This window comes from Oncorhynchus kisutch, linkage group LG6, assembly GCF_002021735.2.
Source record: "Oncorhynchus kisutch isolate 150728-3 linkage group LG6, Okis_V2, whole genome shotgun sequence".
NCBI lineage: Eukaryota > Metazoa > Chordata > Actinopteri > Salmoniformes > Salmonidae > Oncorhynchus > Oncorhynchus kisutch.
Genome location: NC_034179.2, coordinates 19,561,407 through 19,584,468, shown reverse-complemented (window position 1 = coordinate 19,584,468; position 23,062 = coordinate 19,561,407). Strand labels below are relative to the sequence as shown.

At 40.7% G+C, this 23,062-nt stretch overlaps 1 protein-coding gene across 3 annotated transcripts in view; it reads left to right on the top strand.

Moving 5' to 3' along the window:
* LOC109892469 (ankycorbin) overlaps positions 1 to 23,062 on the top strand; it is an 82,317-nt gene that overhangs the window by 34,689 nt on the left and 24,566 nt on the right. For all 3 annotated transcript variants that reach the window (XM_031826360.1, XM_020485026.2, XM_031826359.1), the window contains 2 exons: positions 4,262 to 4,392; positions 10,184 to 10,272. In XM_031826360.1, coding sequence (XP_031682220.1) covers positions 4,262 to 4,392; positions 10,184 to 10,272 — 220 coding nt within the window. The remainder of the gene's footprint in view (positions 1 to 4,261; positions 4,393 to 10,183; positions 10,273 to 23,062) is intronic.

The following is a 23,062-nucleotide window of genomic DNA, read 5'->3' as shown; positions in this document are numbered from 1 at the left end:
GATAATAATTCTTGCAGAAGTATAATACAGGAAAGCACAATTTATAGTAAAACATTTATACATATATTGGGGGTCAAGTGTTTAAATGTAAAAGGGGTGATTGACTTCAAATGGGTGTGAGACCGTGATCGTCTTGGAATTTGAGGTTATGTTAATTGGCCAGGGCAATGTACATGGTCACCAACAGTACAGTGGGGGGATTGACACATATCAGACTCAAAAGAAACACTTGGTTTTTATCTGCAACTTCACTATTAACATTACACTTCGTTATTATCAGTATCATTATTATTATTATTCAAGTTACTACCTCTAAATATTAGTCTAGTATACCAATTAAGGAATGTCAGATAGGAGAGGATTTCTGAAAAAATACAGATCCCGATATTGACGCACTAAACCATTCACACCAAGTTTGATGCGTTTTTCCCTCCACTTTTCCGAACAATTTGCATAAGGTCACGAACGTTTCTACGGTTATTCTCTGTGGCAATTCGTTGTTCAATGTGGCTAGAGAGGATGGATGCAGTAATGAGAGAAAAACCATATACTACTGGAAAAATAATATGCTGCTGAGAAGATTAGAATATGGCTACGTTTCAGTCTGTTGCACCCCATTTAATAAGAGAAGAAATTAAAAACTGGCTCCTGTCATCATTCCTAGCACATATGCAGACAATACTTTTTCTATCTGATTAAAGAGATGAAGTCGAGACAGTCTAGGCCTATTTCAGGGAAACTTTCTGAATGGATATAGAGAATTAGTCTAGGCCTATTTCAGGGAAACTTTCTGAATGGATATAGAGAATTAGTCTAGGCCTATTTCAGGGAAACTTTCTGAATGGATATAGAGAATTAGTGAACTCATACATGCTCACCCACCCACCTAAAATTACCCATCAATCAAAGCCACCTGCAGCACATCTCACTCAGACACGTAAGCAAATCAAATTTGTCCTTTACGAAAAACGTATTAAAAACTTAGCTTCAAATCCTTTCTGTAGGATAGGGAAAAAATGGTCTACATTATAGGATGATGCTACATCAATGTAGCCTATCATATACACTGCAGAGAAAAGTTAAGGGTGATATTCAACGAGTGTACAAAAGATTAGGAACACCTTCCTAATATTGAGTTGCACCCCCTTTTGCCCTCAGACCAGCCTCAATTAGTCAGAGCATGGACTCTACAAGGTGCTGAAAACGTTCCCCAGGGATGCTGGTCCATGTCGACTCCAATGCTTCCCACAGTTGTGTCAAGTTGACAGGATGTCCTTAAAGTGGTGGACCATTCTTGACACACCATCCCCCATTCAAAGGCACTTCAATATTTTGGCTTGCCAATTCAGCCTCTGAATTAGACAAAAAATCCACGTCGCATTTGTCTCAGAGCTTAAAAATCCTTCTTTAACCTGTCTTCCCCATCATCTACACTGAGTGAAGTGGATTAAGCAGTTGACATCAATAAGGGATCATAGCTTAATGATCAACCTGTCAATAGCATAATGATCAGCCTGTCCATAGTCTAATGATCAACCTGTCAATAGCCTAATGATCAGCCTGTCCATAGCCTAATGATCAACCTGTCAATAGCCTCATGATCAACCTGTCAATAGCTTAATGATCAACCTGTCAATAGCTTAATGATCAGCCTGTCCATAGCCTAATGATCAACCTGTCAATAGCTTAATTATCAACCTGTCAATAGCCTAATGATCAACCTGTCAATAGCCTCATGATCAACCTGTCAATAGCTTAATGATCAACCTGTCAATAGCTTAATGATCAGCCTGTCCATAGCCTAATGATCAACCTGTCAATAGCTTAATTATCAACCTGTCAATAGCCTCATGATCAACCTGTCAATAGCCTAATGATCAACCTGTCAATAGCCTAATGATCAACCTGTCAATAGCCTAATGATCAACCTGTCAATAGCTTAATGATCAGCCTGTCCATAATATAATGATCAACCTGTCAATAGCTTAATGATCAGCCTATCCATAGCCTATGGATCAACGTGTCCATAGCCTAATGATCAACCTGTCCATTGATCAACTGGATACATTTTTGTAAAGCAATGGCTGGTTATGTTGACACTACATTTTGAGTCAATACTTTATCTAAATTTGTGCAACCACTTATTGATAAGGGTAAACTCCAGCTGATATTTATTTTCTTCTGTCTTTTACAGTTGCCTATAGCACAGGTGGTCTAGGCCTAGATTCACTTTAGCAGGCCTATAATATATAGCCTATTATAAACTGGTTACCAACGTAATTAGAGCAGAAAAATCAGTTTTTTTCATACCCATAGTATACGTCTGATATACCATTTCTGTCAGCCAATCAGCACTCAGGGCTCGAACGTCCCAGTTTATAACAGACTGTATACCAGACCATATACTAATGGATTAGCTGATGGTGCATCAAACAAATGTTGGAAAGAGGAGGAGATATACATTTATATAAGATATACATTTCTTATAATCATTAGTAAACATTCCCGCTATTAGGTCAAGTTTATCTACATGTTAATACATTATTTAAAAAAAATGTTTTAATGTTCCTATTTAAACAGTTTACTTATTTTATTTCCATGGCGGTCTTTATCTGTAACCGTCAGTTACACAGTTATTCAATACCCATCACAGCCCTACCCCTCTGCTCTTTCTGCAGCTCATCTATGCATACCTGAGTTTACAGGCCCCTTCCTCACGTGGCAGTGTAGAGATGGTAGAACCCATAAGAACTGACAACATAGCTTAACTTTGAAATGGCGTAGGAAAGGACACCATGGAATAGCATCTCCTACCATTCATATACTTTAAAACCTCTTGGCCTTGTGAAATGTCTGTCTCATAGAAATCTTGACTTATGATGACACTTCTATTGAAGGATCATGGCCCTAAAAAAAACTGAATTTATGCAAGCTACCAGACCAGACAGTTTATTTCAAAGCAGCACATACAGGTGCACCATCCTGATTTGACCCTGCTTCTCACAGCAGGAAAATAATCTTGCAGCAACAGGAAACGTAAATTATTATGTGGATTATTACATTTTTGTAGGGGTTGGGGCAAATCAAGTCATTAGGGCAAATTTTTAAGTGGAAATTACAAACTTTAGATTTTGCATTTCTTACTGTGCAGGAAAATTCTATGTGACAAAAGAGTGATCAAATAAAGATGTCAGATCTGTAAAGCTCAGTACATGAGTCATGCACCTTACTTTCCTTCCTCCTTTCTCTCTCTGTGTGTGTGTGTGTGTGTGTGTGTGTGGAGAGAATAGATACTCTTTCCTCCCGGTTCATAACTCTTCTCTTTCAGACTGAGCCTCCCATCATCCTAACAGTTAAGCCAGTGCCTTAACCCTACGAATAGATGGAAGTGAATGGGTGCATGGCTGCTATAATCAAGCCTGTGTGTATGAGCATGCCAGGCAGGGTAGGACAGAGTCAGTGAGGCCAGCCAGTCACCTCAAGAAGGAACACACAGCCCCCATTATGAGGTCAAGCTGGAGCCCTGCATGTCTTGACAGTCAATCAGGGTTGCAAATGTGGGAAATTCGTTGTGAAAATGGACTGCAACTGAGTTTAGGACATTAGTCATTTTTGGTGCATTTCAACCGTTCATGGGCTCTGGTGAAATTCATGCCCATGTAAATCTCTGCAGAGAAGCTTTCATTTGAGGCATTGATTTCATGGTTGAGGTGCAGGGGGATGCTGGCTTCCTTAGGCATTGTGTTATCACAGAAATACGATCCAATGGTTTCAGGTGAGAAAGCAAAGTATAGGCTAAGCGTTTCGAACTGAATGACTGTCGTCATGACTGGCCACGGTCTTCAAGGTTGAAAATATGTTGAAAGTGAAACAACTTCTGTTGATGGTGTTGAAACAGAGCTCTGGTTCAGCATGCCTAATGCCTATATGCCATAATGAAACGTGTTTTCCTCAGGTTATGTAATGGGAAGCTCCCTACTTAAGGATTAAGCCTAAATGGGATAATCACCCTCTAGACTAGAGGTTACCAGAGAGACATGGCTGGCCGCGTTCACAGGCTGAATTGCGTTAGGTTTACGGTGGAGTAAAACCAACAAACAGCTATGACATCTTTCATCTTTTATGCTAATTGTCTACAACGGGTAAGGGGCTGTGGTTTTCGCCACACCAGGTTTGAACAGTAATGATTAAGTAATAGATATATTCAACTGTGAATGAGAAGCATTAACCTCTGTGATGTTTTATATCTCTCTCTCCTCAGGCCCATGAATGGAGCAAAAATGATGAGCGCCTCATGGCAGCTGTGGAACATGGGGAGGTAGAGAAGGTGGCCTCCCTCCTCACCAAGAAAGGAGCCAGCGCGTTCAAACTGGACAGTGAGGGCAAGTCAGCGTGAGTATCAAGGGTTGAGGGACAGAGTTTGGTCAGACACAGATTAGAAACAGGGAATTGGGACCGCTTAGGATGTGTGTTGTGCAAACTGAATTGAGGGACAATGTGGAATATCAGTATAGTAATGTTTATTGTTAAAATCAATCACATTTCTGCTCATTTTCCCTGAAACATCTAACATTCCAATATTGATACCTTTTCAGTGCAGCAATGAAGTTACAGTACTTAGATATTCCCTCAAAGTTCTATAATGACACATCTACAATAGTTGATAGTGATAGAATTGCCCCCAGGCAAATGTTCAGATCGATAAGCCAGTGTCCCTGTCACTATTGGAGATGCTACTGTACTGAACTGAACTGCCCTAGATACAGTATCTTGAGACGACTTCTGTTGAAAGAGGACTCAGTCATGTGGAGTTAGATTAGTTTGAGATTTTATCATGGTTAGAGACCTGTGATGGTCAATGGCCTTTCATTGATAGCCTATAAAACAAATATACAATTCCCATAATGTACAGTAGGCATGGTCTCCTTTGTGTGTTTAACAAGCTCCCAATTATCACGCAGCGTGATTGTGTCCTGATATTTTCCTGATTTCTATAAGCTCTGAATGGATGTGACCGCCATTTTTATTTTATTTATTGTGACCGCCATGCTTCCTAACTGGACCTGATAGTGTTCATGTTTGACCATTAGGAAAATGTGCCTAATTCCATTCATTGCATGATGTGTTATTGCAAGAACAAAGACATCGTCATTAATTAATACTGATTTATTGTCTTCTAGGAGTTAAATTGTGTCCTTCCACTAGTGCTTGTTATTAAAAATGAATCATATCAAATTGTATTAGTCACATGCACCGAATACAACAGGTGTAGACCTTACAGTTAAATGCTTACTTTACAAGCCCTTAACCAACAATGTGGTTTAAAAAAGACGAATAAGAATAAGAAAGAGGCTATATACAAGGCATACCGGTACAGAGTCAATGTGCGAGGGCACCGGTTAGTTGAGGTAATTAAGGTAATATGTTATTAAAGTTAGAGAGTTATTAAAGTGACTATGCATAGATAATAACAGAGAGTAGCAGCGGCGTAAAAGACAGAGGGGCAATGCAAATAGTCTGTGTAGTCATTTGATTAGATGTTCAGGAGTCTTATGGCTTGTGGGTAGAAGCTGTTTAGGGCAAATAAGGAGTTGGACCTAGACTTGGCGCTCTGGTACAGCTTGCCATGCAGTAGCAGAGAGAACAGTCTATGACTAGGATTGCTGGAGTCTTTGACAATTTTTAGGACCTTCCTCTGACACCACCTGCTATAGAGGTCCTGGATGGCAGGAAGCTTGGCCCCAGTGATATACAGGGCCGTACACATTACCCTCTATAGTGCCTTGCGGTCGGAGGCCGAGCAGTTGCCATTCCAGGCAGTGATGCAACCGATCAGTAAGCTCTCGATGGTGCAGCTATAGAACCTTTTGAGGATCTGAGGACCCATGCCAAATCTTTTCAGTCTCCTGAGGGGGAATAGGTTTTGTCGTGCCCTCTTCACGACTGTCTTGGTGTGCTTGGACCATGTTAGTTTGTTGGTGATGTGTACACCAATGAACTTGAAGCTCTCAACCTACTCCACTGCAGCGCCGTCAATGAGAATGGGGGTGTGCTCGGGCCTCCTTTTCCTGTAGTCCACAATCATTCTACAAAGCATGTAGAGGTCTGTAATTTTTATCATAGGTACACTTCAACTGTGAGAGACAGAATCTAAAACAAAAATCTAGAAAGTCACATTGTATGATTTTTAAGTAATTAATTTGCATTTTATTGCATGACATAAGTATTTGATACATCAGAAAAGCAGAACATAATATTTGGTACAGAAACCTTTGTTTGCAATTACAGAGATCATACGTTCCCTATAGTTCTTGACCAGGTTTGCACACACTGCAGCAGGGATTTTGGCCCACTCCTCCATACAGACCTTCTCCAGATCCTTCAGGTTTTGGGGCTGTCGCTGGGGAATACGGACTTTCAGCTCCCTCCTAAGATTTTCTATTGGGTTCAGGTCTGGAGACTGGCTAGGCCACTCCAGGACCTTGAGATGCTTCTTACGGAGCCACTCCTTAGTTGCCCAAGATCTCGCGATACATGGCCCCATCCATCCTCCCCTCAATACGGTGCAGTCGTCCTGTCCCCTTTGCAGAAAAGCATCCCAAAAGAATGATGTTACCACCTCCATGCTTCACGGTTGGGATGGTGTTCTTGGGGTTGTATTCATCCTTCTTCTTCCTCCAAACACGGCGAGTGGAGTTTAGACCAAAAAGCTATATTTTTGTCTCATCAGACCACATGACCTTCTCCCATTTCTCCTCTGGATCATCCAGATGGTCACTGGCAAACTTCAGACGGGCATGGACATACGCTGGCTTGAGCGTGTGCTGCAGGATTTTAATCCATGACGGCGTAGTGTGTTACTAATGGTTTTCTTTGAGACTGTGGTCCCAGCTCTCTTCAGGTCATTGACCAGGTCCTGCCGTGTAGTTCTGGGCTGATCCCTAACCTTCCTCATGATCATTGATGCCAGACCGAGGGTGATTGACCGTCATCTTGAACTTCTTCCATTTTCTAATAATTGCGCCAACAGTTGTTGCCTTCTCACCAAGCTGCGTGCCTATTATCCTGTAGACCATCCCAGCCTTGTGCAGGTCTCCAATTTTATGCCTGATGTCCTTACACAGCTCTCTGGTCTTGGCCATTGTGGAGAGGTTGGAGTCTGTTTGATTGAGTGTGTGGACAGGTGTCTTTTATACAGGTAACGAGTTCAAACAGGTGCAGTTAATACAGGTAAAGAGTGGAGAACGGGAGGGCTTCTTAAAGAAAAACTAACAGGTCTGTGAGAGCCGGAATTCTTACTGGTTGGTAGGTGATCAAATACTTATGTCATGCAATAAAATGAAAATTAATTACTTAAAAATCATACAATGTGATTTTCTGGATTTTTGTTTTAGATTCCGCCTCTCACAGTTGAAGTGTACCTATGATAAAAATTATAGACCTCTACAACCTTTGTAAGTAGGAAAACCTGCAAAATCGGCAGTGTATCAAATGCTTGTTCTCCCCACTGTAGTTGTGCATGCTCGCAGTACACGTTCTGGTAATCAGTCTTGTGAATGTTGATCTGTTCAAAGGTCTTACTCACATCGGCTGTGGGGGGTGTGATCACACAATCGTCCAGAATAGCTGGTGCTCTCATGCATGTTTCAGTGTTATTTCCCTCGAAGCAAGCATATAAGTAGTTTTGTTCGCCTGGTAGACTCGTGTCACTGGTTATCTCTCGGGTGTGCTTCCCTTGGTAGTCTGTAATTGTTTGCAAGCCCTGCCACATCCGACGAGCTTTGGAGCCGGTGTAGTACGATTCGATCTTAGTCCTTTATTGACACTTTTCCTGTTTGATGGTTCGTCAGAGGGCATTGCAGAATTTCTTATATAAGGTTCCAGGTTAAAGTCCAGCTCCTTGAAAGTGGCAGCTCTAGCCTTTAGCTCAGTGCGGATGTTGCCTGTAATACATTGCTTCTGGTTGGAGTATATACGTACGGTCACTGTGGGGACGACGTCATTGATGCACTTATTGATGAAGCCAATGACTGATGTGGTGTGCTCCTCAATGCCATCGGAAGAATCCCGGAACATCCAGTCTGTGCTAGCAAAACAGTCCTGTAGCTTAGCATCTTCTTCGTCTGACCACTTTTTTATTGACCGAGTCACTGGTGCTTCCTACTATAATGTTTGCTTGTAAGCAGGAATCAGGAGAATATAATTATGGTCAGATTTGCCAAATGGAGGGCGAGGGAGAGCTTTGTACTCATCTCTGTGCGTGGAGTAAAGGTGGTCTAGAGTTTTTTTCCCCTCTGGTTGCACATTTAACCTCTCTGGGATATGTGGGATGGTAGCGTCCCACTTGGCCAAAATCCAGAGAAAATGCAGAGCGCCAAATTCAAATAAATTCCCATAAAAATCTAACTTTCATGAAATCACACATGTAAGATACCAAATTAAAGCTACACGTGTTGTGAATCCGGCCAACATATCAGATTTCAAAAAGGCTTTTCGGCGAAAGCAAACAATGCTATTATCTGAGCATAGCACCATAGTAAAAGAAAGAGAGAACATTTCAACCCTGCAGTCGTGACACAAAACGCAGAAATAAAAATATAAATCATGCCTTACCTTTGACGAGCTTCTTCTGTTGGCACTCCAATATGTCCCATAAACATTACAAATGGTCCTTTTGTTCGATTAATTCCATCCATATATATCCAAAATGTTCATTTATTTGGCGCGTTTGATCCAGAAAAACACCGGTTCCAACTTGCGCAACGAGATGACAAAATATCTCAAAAGTTACCTGTGAACTTTGCCAAAAAATTTCAAACTACTTTTGTAACTTTAGGTATTTTTAAAAAGTAAATAATCGATAAAATTGAAGACGGGATGATCTGTGTTCAATACAGGAAGAAAACAAACTCAAGCATGCTTTCTGATCTTGCGCCTCGATCAAACAGTACACATGAAGTGACACTTTTTCAAGATGGCCGTACTTCTTCATTACACAAAGGAATAACCTCAACCAATTTCTAAAGACTGGTGACATCCAGTGGAAGCGGTAGGAACTGCAAGCAAGTCCCTTAGAAATCTGGATTCCCAATGAAACCTTATTGAAAACAGGGTTTGTCCTCGTGGTTTCGCCTGCTACATAAGTTCTTATATACTCACAGACATGATTCAAACAGGTTTAGAAACTTCAGAGGGTTTTCTATCCAAATCTACTCATGATATGCATATCTTATCTTCTGGGGATGAGTAGCAGGCAGTTGAAATTGGGCATGCTTTTCATCCAAAATTCCAAATGCTGCCCCCTATCCTAGAGAAGTTAACATGCTGATAGAAATGAGGTAAAGCAGATTACAATTTCCCTGCATGGACCTTGCAATTGATGTACTTGAGGAAGTGTAATTGATGTTGAAATGTGGGCTATCTGAGGAAGCTGTTGTAGAAAACAGAATTACCCCTGAAAGTTATCGGTCTGTGCCAGGCATATCAAACATGTTCGTCAGGCAAGTGTGTTTTAAATTGCTTTCCATTCTGAGGGGAATACATTTCACGAGAAAGGTCAATGAAATAGTCTAAACACTTGCTTTTCTCAGTATTCCTATATTAGATCATCTCTGTTCATTAAATAAGTGACAACAACTATTTGGAAGAAATGCTGTTTCCTGTTTCAATGTAGTGAAGACATCCTCTATAGCAGTGGGAATTGCTCTGTCTTTGTGTTCTTCAGTGGAGGGGTCCTATGGGTAACCCAGCTGCCTGTGTTAGCTCTGTGTGTGTGTTAGCTCTGTGAGTCTGCGTGATGGCCTAGAGAGCAATGCTCATTGATCCACAACAGTGCACTAACCCTGTTCTAACAACACATGCGAAAGGCAAAGCTCAGAACATAATCAGTACATTGGCACATGCTGAATAAACTCATTCTCTAGCACAGAATTCAATAGTCCCCACACTACTTAACATTTTCTTGATGTTTCCACCTTAATTAAAGAAGCAGATCTAGCCAGTGAAAATTATATTGACCGATGTCAATTACCTTCATTTTCTTTTTATAGAAGGAATTGTAGGGATTTCTTTTTTCAGATTTGATTGCTGTACTTTCTGTTTATTCATCCAATGACCTGTTGAATCTCCCAGGTATTAGACTGATCATGTTGTTGCTCTGTGCTGTCTCTCTCTCCCCATACAGTCTCCATGTGGCTGCCACCCGTGGTCAAACTGAATGTCTGGCAGTCATGCTGGCCCATGGTGCAGACACATCTGTCATAGACGCCTCAGGTTAGTGGACTACAAACCTGGTACTGTGCCTGCCCAACAATGAATCAAAAGGCCACCCAGACTATTTGCATTGACACCCCCCCACCCCCCCATTTCTTTTTAAACTGCTGCTACTCGCTGTTTATTATCTATGCATAGTCACTTTACCCCTACCTGCATGTACAAATTACCTCGACTAACCTGTACCCCCACACATTTACTTTGTACCGGTAGCCCCTGTATATAGCCTCGTTATTTTATTGTGTTACTTTTTATAATTTTTTACTTTAGTTTATTTGGTAAATATTTTCTTAGCTGCATTTCTTGAACTGCATTGTTGGTTAAGGGCTTTTGAGTAAGCATTTCACTGTAAGGTCGACACCTGTTTTATTCGGCGCATGTATTTGATTTGAGATCCAGATGAATATTTGAAGGCAGAGCTACTTACATAACGTGAGTCTATCCTGAGCATACTGTAGGTGAACATTCCCTGTAGAACTAATCTGCCCAAAAACTTTTCTCAAGTCTGATTTTATTAATAGTTGTTACATATATTACTGCTAGTGGTTACAGATATGACTGCTAGTGGTTACAGATATGACTGCTAGTGGTTACAGATATGACTGCGAGTGGTTACAAATATTACTGCTAGTTGTTACATATATTACTGCTAGTGGTTACAGATATGACTGCGAGTGGTTACAGATATGACTGCTAGTTGTTAAATATGACTGCGAGTGGTTACAGATATGACTGCTAGTTGTTAAATATGACTGCTAGTGGTTCAGATATGACTGCGAGTGGTTACAGATATGACTGCTAGTTGTTAAATATGACTGCTAGTGGTTCAGATATGACTGCTAGTGGTTACAGACATGACTGCTAGTGTTTACATATGACTGCTAGTGGTTCAGATATGACTGCTAGTGGTTACACATATGACTGCTAGTGGTTACACATATGACTGCTGGTGGTTACATATTTAACTGCTATTGGTTACAGGTATGACTGCTAGTGGTTACAGATATGACTGCTAGTGGTTACAGATATGGTTACATATGACTGATATGGTTACATATTTAACTGCTAGTGGTTACAGATATGACTGCGAGTGGTTACATATATTACTGCTAGTTGTTAAATATGACTGCTAGTGGTTCAGATATGACTGCTAGTGGTTACAGATATGACTGCTAGTGGTTACAGATATGACTACTAGTGGTTACAGATATGACTGCTAGTTGTTACATATATTACTGCTAGTGGTTATAGATATGACTGCAGGTGGTTACAGATATGACTGCTAGTTGTTACATATATTACTGCTAGTTGTTACATATATTAATGCTAGTGGTTACAGATATGACTGAGTGGTTACAGATATGACTGCTAGTGGTTACAGATATGACTGCTAGTGGTTACACATATGACTGCTAGTGGTTACACATATGACTGCTAGTGGTTACACATATGACTGCTAGTGGTTACACATATGACTGCTAGTGGTTACACATATGACTGCTAGTGGTTACACATATGACTGCTAGTGGTTACACATATGACTGCCTGGGGTTATAGATGAGACTGCTAGTGGTTACAGATATGGCTGCCTGGGGTTAGAGATATGACTGCTAGTGGTTTTAGATATGACTGCTAGTGGTTTTAGATCTGACTGCTAGTGGTTACAGATGACTGCTAGTGGTTACAGATATGACTGCTAGTGGTTACAGATATGGCTGCCTGGGGTTAGAGATATGACTGCTAGTGGTTTTAGATATGACTGCTAGTGGTTTTAGATCTGACTGCTAGTGGTTACAGATGACTGCTAGTGGTTACAGATATGACTGCTAGTGGTTACAGATATGACTGCTAGTGGTTGCAGACATGACTGCCGGTGGTTACACATATGACTGCTGGTGGTTACACATATGACTGTTAGTGGTTACACATATGACTGCTAGTGGTTACACATATGACTGCTAGTGGTTACACATATGACTGCTAGTGGTTACACATATGACTGCGAGTGGTTACAGACATGACTGCTAGTGGTTATAGACATGACTGCTGGTGGTTACAGATATGACTGCTAGTGGTTACAGACATGACTGCTAGTGGTTATAGACATGACTGCTGGTGGTTACAGATATGACTGCTAGTAGTTACAGATATGACTGCTAGTGGTTATAGATCTGACTGCTAGTAGTTACAGATGACTGCTAGTGGTTACACATATGACTGCTAGTGGTTACAGATATGACTGCTGGTGGTTACATATTTAACTGCTATTGGTTACAGGTATGACTGCTGGTGGTTACATATTTAACTGCTATTGGTTACAGGTATGACTGCTAGTGGTTACAGATACGACTGCTAGTAGTTACAGATTTTACTGCTAGTGGTTACAGATCTGACTGCTAGTGGTTACAGATGACTGCTAGTGGTTACAGATGACTGCTAGTGGTTACAGATATGACTGCTAGTGGTTATAGATATGACTGCTAGTGGTTATAGATATGTCTGCTAGTGGTTACAGATATGACTGCTAGTGGTTACAGATATTACTGCTAGTGGTTACAGATATGACTGCTAGTGGTTACAGATATGACTGCTAGTGGTTACAGACATGACTGCTAGTGGTTATAGACATGACTGCTGGTGGTTACAGACATGACTGCTAGTGGTTATAGACATGACTGCTGGTGGTTACAGATATGACTGCTAGTAGTTACAGATATGACTGCTAGTGGTTACACATATGACTGCTAGTGGTTACAGATATGACTGCTGGTGGTTACATATTTAACTGCTATTGGTTACAGGTATGACTGCTGGTGGTTACATATTTAACTGCTATTGGTTACAGGTATGACTGCTAGTGGTTACAGGTATGACTGCTAGTGGTTACAGATATGACTGCTAATGGTTATAGATATGACTGCTAGTGGTTAGAGGCTAGTGGTTACAGATATGACTGCTAGTGGTTACAGACATGACTGATAGTGGTTGCAGATATTTATTTGATTTAATTTGACCTTTATTTAACTAGGCAAGTCAGTTAAAAACAAATTATTATTTAACTGCTATTGGTTACAGATTTGACTGCTAGTGGTTACAGACATGACTGCTAGTGGTTACAGACATGACTGCTAGTGGTTACAGATATGACTGCTAGTGGTTACAGACATGACTGATAGTGTTTACAGACATGACTGCTAGTGGTTATAGACATGACTGCTAGTGGTTATAGACATGACTGCTAGTGGTTATAGACATGACTGCTAGTGGTTATAGACATGACTGCTAGTGGTTATAGACATGACTGCTAGTGGTTACAGACATGACTGCTAGTGTTTACAGACATGACTGCTAGTGGTTATAGACATGACTGCTAGTGGTTATAGACATGACTGCTAGTGGTTACAGATATGACTGCTAGTGGTTACAGACATGACTGCTAGTGGTTGTAGACATGACTGCTGGTGGTTACAGATATGACTGCTAGTAGTTACAGATATGACTGCTAGTTGTTATAGATCTGACTGCTAGTAGTTACAGATGACTGCTAGTGGTTACACATATGACTGCTAGTGGTTACAGATATGACTGCTGGTGGTTACATATTTAACTACTATTGGTTACAGGTATGACTGCTGGTGGTTACATATTTAACTGCTATTGGTTACAGGTATGACTGCTAGTGGTTACAGATACGACTGCTAGTAGTTACAGATTTTACTGCTAGTGGTTACAGATCTGACTGCTAGAGGTTACAGATGACTGCTAGTGGTTACAGATGACTGCTAGTGGTTACAGATATGACTGCTAGTGGTTATAGATATGTCTGCTAGTGGTTACAGATATGACTGCTAGTGGTTACAGATATGACTGCTAGTGGTTACAGACATGACTGCTAGTGGTTATAGACATGACTGCTGGTGGTTACAGATATGACTGCTAGTAGTTACAGATATGACTGCTAGTTGTTATAGATCTGACTGCTAGTAGTTACAGATGACTGCTAGTGGTTACACATATGACTGCTAGTGGTTACAGATATGACTGCTGGTGGTTACATATTTAACTACTATTGGTTACAGGTATGACTGCTGGTGGTTACATATTTAACTGCTATTGGTTACAGGTATGACTGCTAGTGGTTACAGATACGACTGCTAGTAGTTACAGATTTTACTGCTAGTGGTTACAGATCTGACTGCTAGTGGTTACAGATGACTGCTAGTGGTTACAGATGACTGCTAGTGGTTACAGATATGACTGCTAGTGGTTATAGATATGTCTGCTAGTGGTTACAGATATGACTGCTAGTGGTTACAGATATGACTGCTAGTGGTTACAGACATGACTGCTAGTGGTTATAGACATGACTGCTGGTGGTTACAGATATGACTGCTAGTAGTTACAGATATGACTGCTAGTGGTTACAGATATTACTGGTAGTGGTTACAGATATGACTGCTAGTGGTTACAGATATGACTGCTAGTGGTTACACATATGACTGCTAGTGGTTATAGATCTGACTGCTAGTGGTTACAGATATGACTGCTAGTGGTTACAGATATGACTGCTAGTGGTTACAGATATGGCTGCTAGTGGTTACAGATATGGCTGCCTGGGGTTAGAGATATGACTGCTAGTGGTTTTAGATCTGACTGCTAGTGGTTACAGATGACTGCTAGTGGTTACAGATATGACTGCTAGTGGTTACAGATATGACTGCTAGTTGTTGCAGACATGACTGCCGGTGGTTACACATATGACTGCCGGTGGTTACACATATGACTGCTGGTGGTTACACATATGACTGCTAGTGGTTACACATATGACTGCTAGTGGTTACACATATGACTGCTAGTGGTTACACATATGACTGCGAGTGGTTACAGACATGACTGCTAGTGGTTATAGACATGACTGCTAGTGGTTATAGACATGACTGCTGGTGGTTACAGATATGACTGCTAGTGGATACAGATATGACTGCTAGTGGTTACAGACATGACTGCTGGTGGTTATAGACATGACTGCTGGTGGTTACAGATATGATATGACTGCTAGTAGTTACAGATATGACTGCTAGTGGTTATAGATCTGACTGCTAGTAGTTACAGATGACTGCTAGTAGTTACAGATGACTGCTAGTGGTTACACATATGACTGCTAGTGGTTACAGATATGACTGCTGGTGGTTACATATTTAACTGCTATTGGTTACAGGTATGACTGCTGGTGGTTACATATTTAACTGCTATTGGTTACAGGTATGACTGCTAGTGGTTACAGGTATGACTGCTAGTGGTTACAGATTTTACTGCTAGTGGTTACAGATCTGACTGCTAGTGGTTACAGATGACTGCTAGTGGTTACAGATGACTGCTAGTGGTTACAGATATGACTGCTAGTGGTTATAGATATGACTGCTAGTGGTTATAGATATGTCTGCTAGTGGTTACAGATATGACTGCTAGTGGTTACAGATATGACTGCTAGTGGTTACAGATATGACTGCTAGTGGTTACAGACATGACTGCTAGTGGTTACAGACATGACTGCTAGTGGTTATAGACATGACTGCTGGCGGTTACAGATATGACTGCTAGTAGTTACAGATATGACTGCTAGTGGTTATAGATCTGACTGCTAGTAGTTACAGATGACTGCTAGTGGTTACACATATGACTGCTAGTGGTTACAGATATGACTGCTGGTGGTTACATATTTAACTGCTATTGGTTACAGGTATGACTGCTGGTGGTTACATATTTAACTGCTAGTGGTTACAGGTATGACTGCTAGTGGTTACAGGTATGACTGCTAGTGGTTACAGATATGACTGCTAATGGTTATAGATATGACTGCTAGTGGTTAGAGGCTAGTGGTTACAGATATGACTGCTAGTGGTTACAGACATGACTGGTAGTGGTTGCAGATATTTATTTGATTTAATTTGACCTTTATTTAACTAGGCAAGTCAGTTAAAAACAAATTATTATTTAACTGCTATTGGTTACAGATTTGACTGCTAGTGGTTACAGACATGACTGCTAGTGGTTACAGATATGACTGCTAGTGGTTACAGACATGACTGATAGTGTTTACAGACATGACTGCTAGTGGTTATAGACATGACTGCTAGTGGTTATAGACATTACTGCTAGTGGTTATAGACATGACTGCTAGTGGTTATAGACATGACTGCTAGTGGTTACAGACATGACTGCTAGTGTTTACAGACATGACTGCTAGTGGTTATAGACATGACTGCTAGTGGTTATAGACATGACTGCTGGTGGTTACAGATATGACTGCTAGTAGTTACAGATATGACTGCTAGTGGTTATGGATCTGACTGCTAGTAGTTACAGATGACTGCTAGTGGTTACACATATGACTGCTAGTGGTTACAGATATGACTGCTGGTGGTTACATATTTAACTGCTATTGGTTACAGGTATGACTGCTGGTGGTTACATATTTAACTGCTATTGGTTACAGGTATGACTGCTAGTGGTTACAGATACGACTGCTAGTAGTTACAGATTTTACTGCTAGTGGTTACAGATCTGACTGCTAGTGGTTACAGATGACTGCTAGTGGTTACAGATGACTGCTAGTGGTTACAGATATGACTGCTAGTGGTTATAGATATGTCTGCTAGTGGTTACAGATATGACTGCTAGTGGTTACAGATATTACTGGTAGTGGTTACAGATATTACTGCTAGTGGTTACAGATATGACTGCTAGTGGTTACAGACATGACTGCTAGTGGTTATAGACATGACTGCTGGTGGTTACAGATATGACTGCTAGTAGTTACAGATATGACTGCTAGTGGTTACAGATATTACTGGTAGTGGTTACAGATATTACTGCTAGTGGTTACAGATATGACTGCTAGTGGTTACAGATATGACTGCTAGTGGTTACAGACATGACTGCTAGTGGTTACAGACATGACTGCTGGTGGTTACAGATATGACTGCTAGTAGTTACAGATATGACTGCTAGTGGTTATAGATCTGACTGCTAGTAGTTACAGATGACTGCTAGTGGTTACACATATGACTGCTAGTGGTTACAGATATGACTGCTGGTGGTTACATATTTAACTGCTATTGGTTACAGGTATGACTGCTGGTGGTTACATATGTAACTGCTATTGGTTACAGGTATGACTGCTAGTGGTTACAGGTATGACTGCTAGTGGTTACAGATATGACTGCTAATGGTTATAGATATGACTGCTAGTGGTTATAGATATGACTGCTAGTGGTTAGAGGCTAGTGGTTACAGATATGACTGCTAGTGGTTACAGACATGACTGATAGTGGTTGCAGATATTAATTTGATTTAATTTGACCTTTATTTAACTAGGCAAGTCAGTTAAAAACAAATTATTATTTAACTGCTATTGGTTACAGATTTGACTGCTAGTGGTTACAGACATGACTGCTAGTGGTTACAGACATGACTGCTAGTGGTTATAGACATGACTGCTAGTGGTTATAGACATGACTGCTGGTGGTTACAGATATGACTGCTAGTAGTTACAGATATGACTGCTAGTGGTTATAGATTTGACTGCTAGTAGTTACAGATGACTGCTAGTGGTTACACATATGACTGCTAGTGGTTACATATATGACTGCTGGTGGTTACATATTTAACTGCTATTGGTTACAGGTATGACTGCTGGTGGATACATATGTAACTGCTATTGGTTACAGGTATGACTGCTAGTGGTTACAGGTATGACTGCTAGTGGTTACAGATATGACTGCTAATGGTTATAGATATGACTGCTAGTGGTTAGAGGCTAGTGGTTACAGATATGACTGCTAGTGGTTACAGACATGACTGGTAGTGGTTGCAGATATTTATTTGATTTAATTTGACCTTTATTTAACTAGGCAAGTCAGTTAAAAACAAATTATTATTTAACTGCTATTGGTTACAGATTTGACTGCTAGTGGTTACAGACATGACTGCTAGTGGTTACAGATATGACTGCTAGTGGTTACAGACATGACTGATAGTGTTTACAGACATGACTGCTAGTGGTTATAGACATGACTGCTAGTGGTTATAGACATTACTGCTAGTGGTTATAGACATGACTGCTAGTGGTTATAGACATGACTGCTAGTGGTTACAGACATGACTGCTAGTGTTTACAGACATGACTGCTAGTGGTTATAGACATGACTGCTAGTGGTTATAGACATGACTGCTGGTGGTTACAGATATGACTGCTAGTAGTTACAGATATGACTGCTAGTGTCTGGATGGTTATGGATCTGACTGCTAGTAGTTACAGATGACTGCTAGTGGTTACACATATGACTGCTAGTGGTTACAGATATGACTGCTGGTGGTTACATATTTAACTGCTATTGGTTACAGGTATGACTGCTGGTGGTTACATATTTAACTGCTATTGGTTACAGGTATGACTGCTAGTGGTTACAGATACGACTGCTAGTAGTTACAGATTTTACTGCTAGTGGTTACAGATCTGACTGCTAGTGGTTACAGATGACTGCTAGTGGTTACAGATGACTGCTAGTGGTTACAGATATGACTGCTAGTGGTTATAGATATGTCTGCTAGTGGTTACAGATATGACTGCTAGTGGTTACAGATATTACTGGTAGTGGTTACAGATATTACTGCTAGTGGTTACAGATATGACTGCTAGTGGTTACAGACATGACTGCTAGTGGTTATAGACATGACTGCTGGTGGTTACAGATATGACTGCTAGTAGTTACAGATATGACTGCTAGTGGTTACAGATATTACTGGTAGTGGTTACAGATATTACTGCTAGTGGTTACAGATATGACTGCTAGTGGTTACAGATATGACTGCTAGTGGTTACAGACATGACTGCTAGTGGTTACAGACATGACTGCTGGTGGTTACAGATATGACTGCTAGTAGTTACAGATATGACTGCTAGTGGTTATAGATCTGACTGCTAGTAGTTACAGATGACTGCTAGTGGTTACACATATGACTGCTAGTGGTTACAGATATGACTGCTGGTGGTTACATATTTAACTGCTATTGGTTACAGGTATGACTGCTGGTGGTTACATATGTAACTGCTATTGGTTACAGGTATGACTGCTAGTGGTTACAGGTATGACTGCTAGTGGTTACAGATATGACTGCTAATGGTTATAGATATGACTGCTAGTGGTTATAGATATGACTGCTAGTGGTTAGAGGCTAGTGGTTACAGATATGACTGCTAGTGGTTACAGACATGACTGATAGTGGTTGCAGATATTTATTTGATTTAATTTGACCTTTATTTAACTAGGCAAGTCAGTTAAAAACAAATTATTATTTAACTGCTATTGGTTACAGATTTGACTGCTAGTGGTTACAGACATGACTGCTAGTGGTTACAGACATGACTGCTAGTGGTTACAGATGACTGCTAGTGGTTACAGACATGACTGCTAGTGGTTATAGACATGACTGCTGGTGGTTACAGATATGACTGCTAGTAGTTACAGATATGACTGCTAGTGGTTATAGATTTGACTGCTAGTAGTTACAGATGACTGCTAGTGGTTACACATATGACTGCTAGTGGTTACATATATGACTGCTGGTGGTTACATATTTAACTGCTATTGGTTACAGGTATGACTGCTGGTGGTTACATATGTAACTGCTATTGGTTACAGGTATGACTGCTAGTGGTTACAGGTATGACTGCTAGTGGTTACAGATATGACTGCTAATGGTTATAGATATGACTGCTAGTGGTTAGAGGCTAGTGGTTACAGATATGACTGCTAGTGGTTACAGACATGACTGGTAGTGGTTGCAGATATTTATTTGATTTAATTTGACCTTTATTTAACTAGGCAAGTCAGTTAAAAACAAATTATTATTTAACTGCTATTGGTTACAGATTTGACTGCTAGTGGTTACAGACATGACTGCTAGTGGTTACAGACATGACTGCTAGTGGTTACAGACATGACTGATAGTGTTTACAGACATGACTGCTAGTGGTTATAGACATGACTGCTAGTGGTTATAGACATTACTGCTAGTGGTTATAGACATTACTGCTAGTGGTTATAGACATGACTGCTAGTGGTTATAGACATGACTGCTAGTGGTTACAGACATGACTGCTAGTGTTTACAGACATGACTGCTAGTGGTTATAGACATGACTGCTAGTGGTTATAGACATGACTGCTGGTGGTTACAGATATGACTGCTAGTGGTTATGGATCTGACTGCTAGTAGTTACAGATGACTGCTAGTGGTTACACATATGACTGCTAGTGGTTACAGATATGACTGCTGGTGGTTACATATTTAACTGCTATTGGTTACAGGTATGACTGCTGGTGGTTACATATTTAACTGCTATTGGTTACAGGTATGAATGCTAGTGGTTACAGATACGACTGCTAGTAGTTACAGATTTTACTGCTAGTAGTTACAGATCTGACTGCTAGTGGTTACAGATGACTGCTAGTGGTTACAGATGACTGCTAGTGGTTACAGATATGACTGCTAGTGGTTATAGATATGTCTGCTAGTGGTTACAGATATGACTGCTAGTGGTTACAGATATTACTGGTAGTGGTTACAGATATTACTGCTAGTGGTTACAGATATGACTGCTAGTGGTTATAGACATGACTGCTGGTGGTTACAGATATGACTGCTAGTAGTTACAGATATGACTGCTAGTGGTTACAGATATTACTGCTAGTGGTTACAGATATGACTGCTAGTGGTTACAGATATGACTGCTAGTGGTTACAGACATGACTGCTAGTGGTTACAGACATGACTGCTGGTGGTTACAGATATGACTGCTAGTAGTTACAGATATGACTGCTAGTGGTTATAGATCTGACTGCTAGTAGTTACAGATGACTGCTAGTGGTTACACATATGACTGCTAGTGGTTACAGATATGACTGCTGGTGGTTACATATTTAACTGCTATTGGTTACAGGTATGACTGCTGGTGGTTACATATGTAACTGCTATTGGTTACAGGTATGACTGCTAGTGGTTACAGGTATGACTGCTAGTGGTTACAGATATGACTGCTAATGGTTATAGATATGACTGCTAGTGGTTAGAGGCTAGTGGTTACAGATATGACTGCTAGTGGTTACAGACATGACTGATAGTGGTTGCAGATATTTATTTGATTTAATTTGACCTTTATTTAACTAGGCAAGTCAGTTAAAAACAAATTATTATTTAACTGCTATTGGTTACAGATTTGACTGCTAGTGGTTACAGACATGACTGCTAGTGGTTACAGACATGACTGCTAGTGGTTACAGATATGACTGCTAGTGGTTACAGACATGACTGCTAGTGGTTATAGACATGACTGCTGGTGGTTACAGATATGACTGCTGGTGGTTACAGATATGACTGCTAGTAGTTACAGATATGACTGCTAGTGGTTATAGATTTGACTGCTAGTAGTTACAGATGACTGCTAGTGGTTACACATATGACTGCTAGTGGTTACATATATGACTGCTGGTGGTTACATATTTAACTGCTATTGGTTACAGGTATGACTGCTGGTGGTTACATATGTAACTGCTATTGGTTACAGGTATGACTGCTAGTGGTTACAGGTATGACTGCTAGTGGTTACAGATATGACTGCTAATGGTTATAGATATGACTGCTAGTGGTTAGAGGCTAGTGGTTACAGATATGACTGCTAGTGATTACAGACATGACTGATAGTGGTTGCAGATATTTATTTGATTTAATTTGACCTTTATTTAACTAGGCAAGTCAGTTAAAAACAAATTATTATTTAACTGCTATTGGTTACAGATTTGACTGCTAGTGGTTACAGACATGACTGCTAGTGGTTACAGACATGACTGCTAGTGGTTACAGATATGACTGCTAGTGGTTACAGACATGACTGATAGTGTTTACAGACATGACTGCTAGTGGTTATAGACATGACTGCTAGTGGTTATAGACATGACTGCTAGTGGTTATAGACATGACTGCTAGTGGTTATAGACATGACTGCTAGTGGTTATAGACATGACTGCTAGTGGTTACAGACATGACTGCTAGTGTTTACAGACATGACTGCTAGTGGTTATAGACATGACTGCTAGTGGTTATAGACATGACTGCTAGTGGTTACAGACATGACTGATAGTGTTTACAGACATGACTGCTAGTGGTTATAGACATGACTGCTAGTGATTACAGATATGTAATCGCACTCCACACCTGGATTTAACCTGCCTAAATGACTACGGACGTGAGTCCATGAATAGCTTTGAGAGGATTGTCAGGGCTGACATCAACACCGTTATCCCAGAAACCCTAGACCCACCCCAATTTGCATGCCGCCCTAACAGATCTACAGATGAAGCAATCTCTATTGCGCTCCACACTGCTCTTTCTCACCTGGACAAAAGGAACACCCATGTGAGAATGCTGTTCATTGACTACAGCTCAGCGTTCAACACCATGGTGCCCACGAAGCTCATCACTAAGCTAAGGACTCTGGGACTGAACACCTCCCTCTGAAACTGGATCCTGGACTTCCTGACGGGCCACCCTCAGGTGGTAAGAGTAGACAACACGTCTGCCACGCTGATCCTCAACACTGGGGCCCCTCAGGGGTGTGTACTTAGTCCCCTCCTGTATTCCCTGTTCACCCACGACTGCATGGCCGAACACGACTCCAACGGCATCATTAAGTTTACTGATGACACAACAATGGTAGGCCTGATCACCGA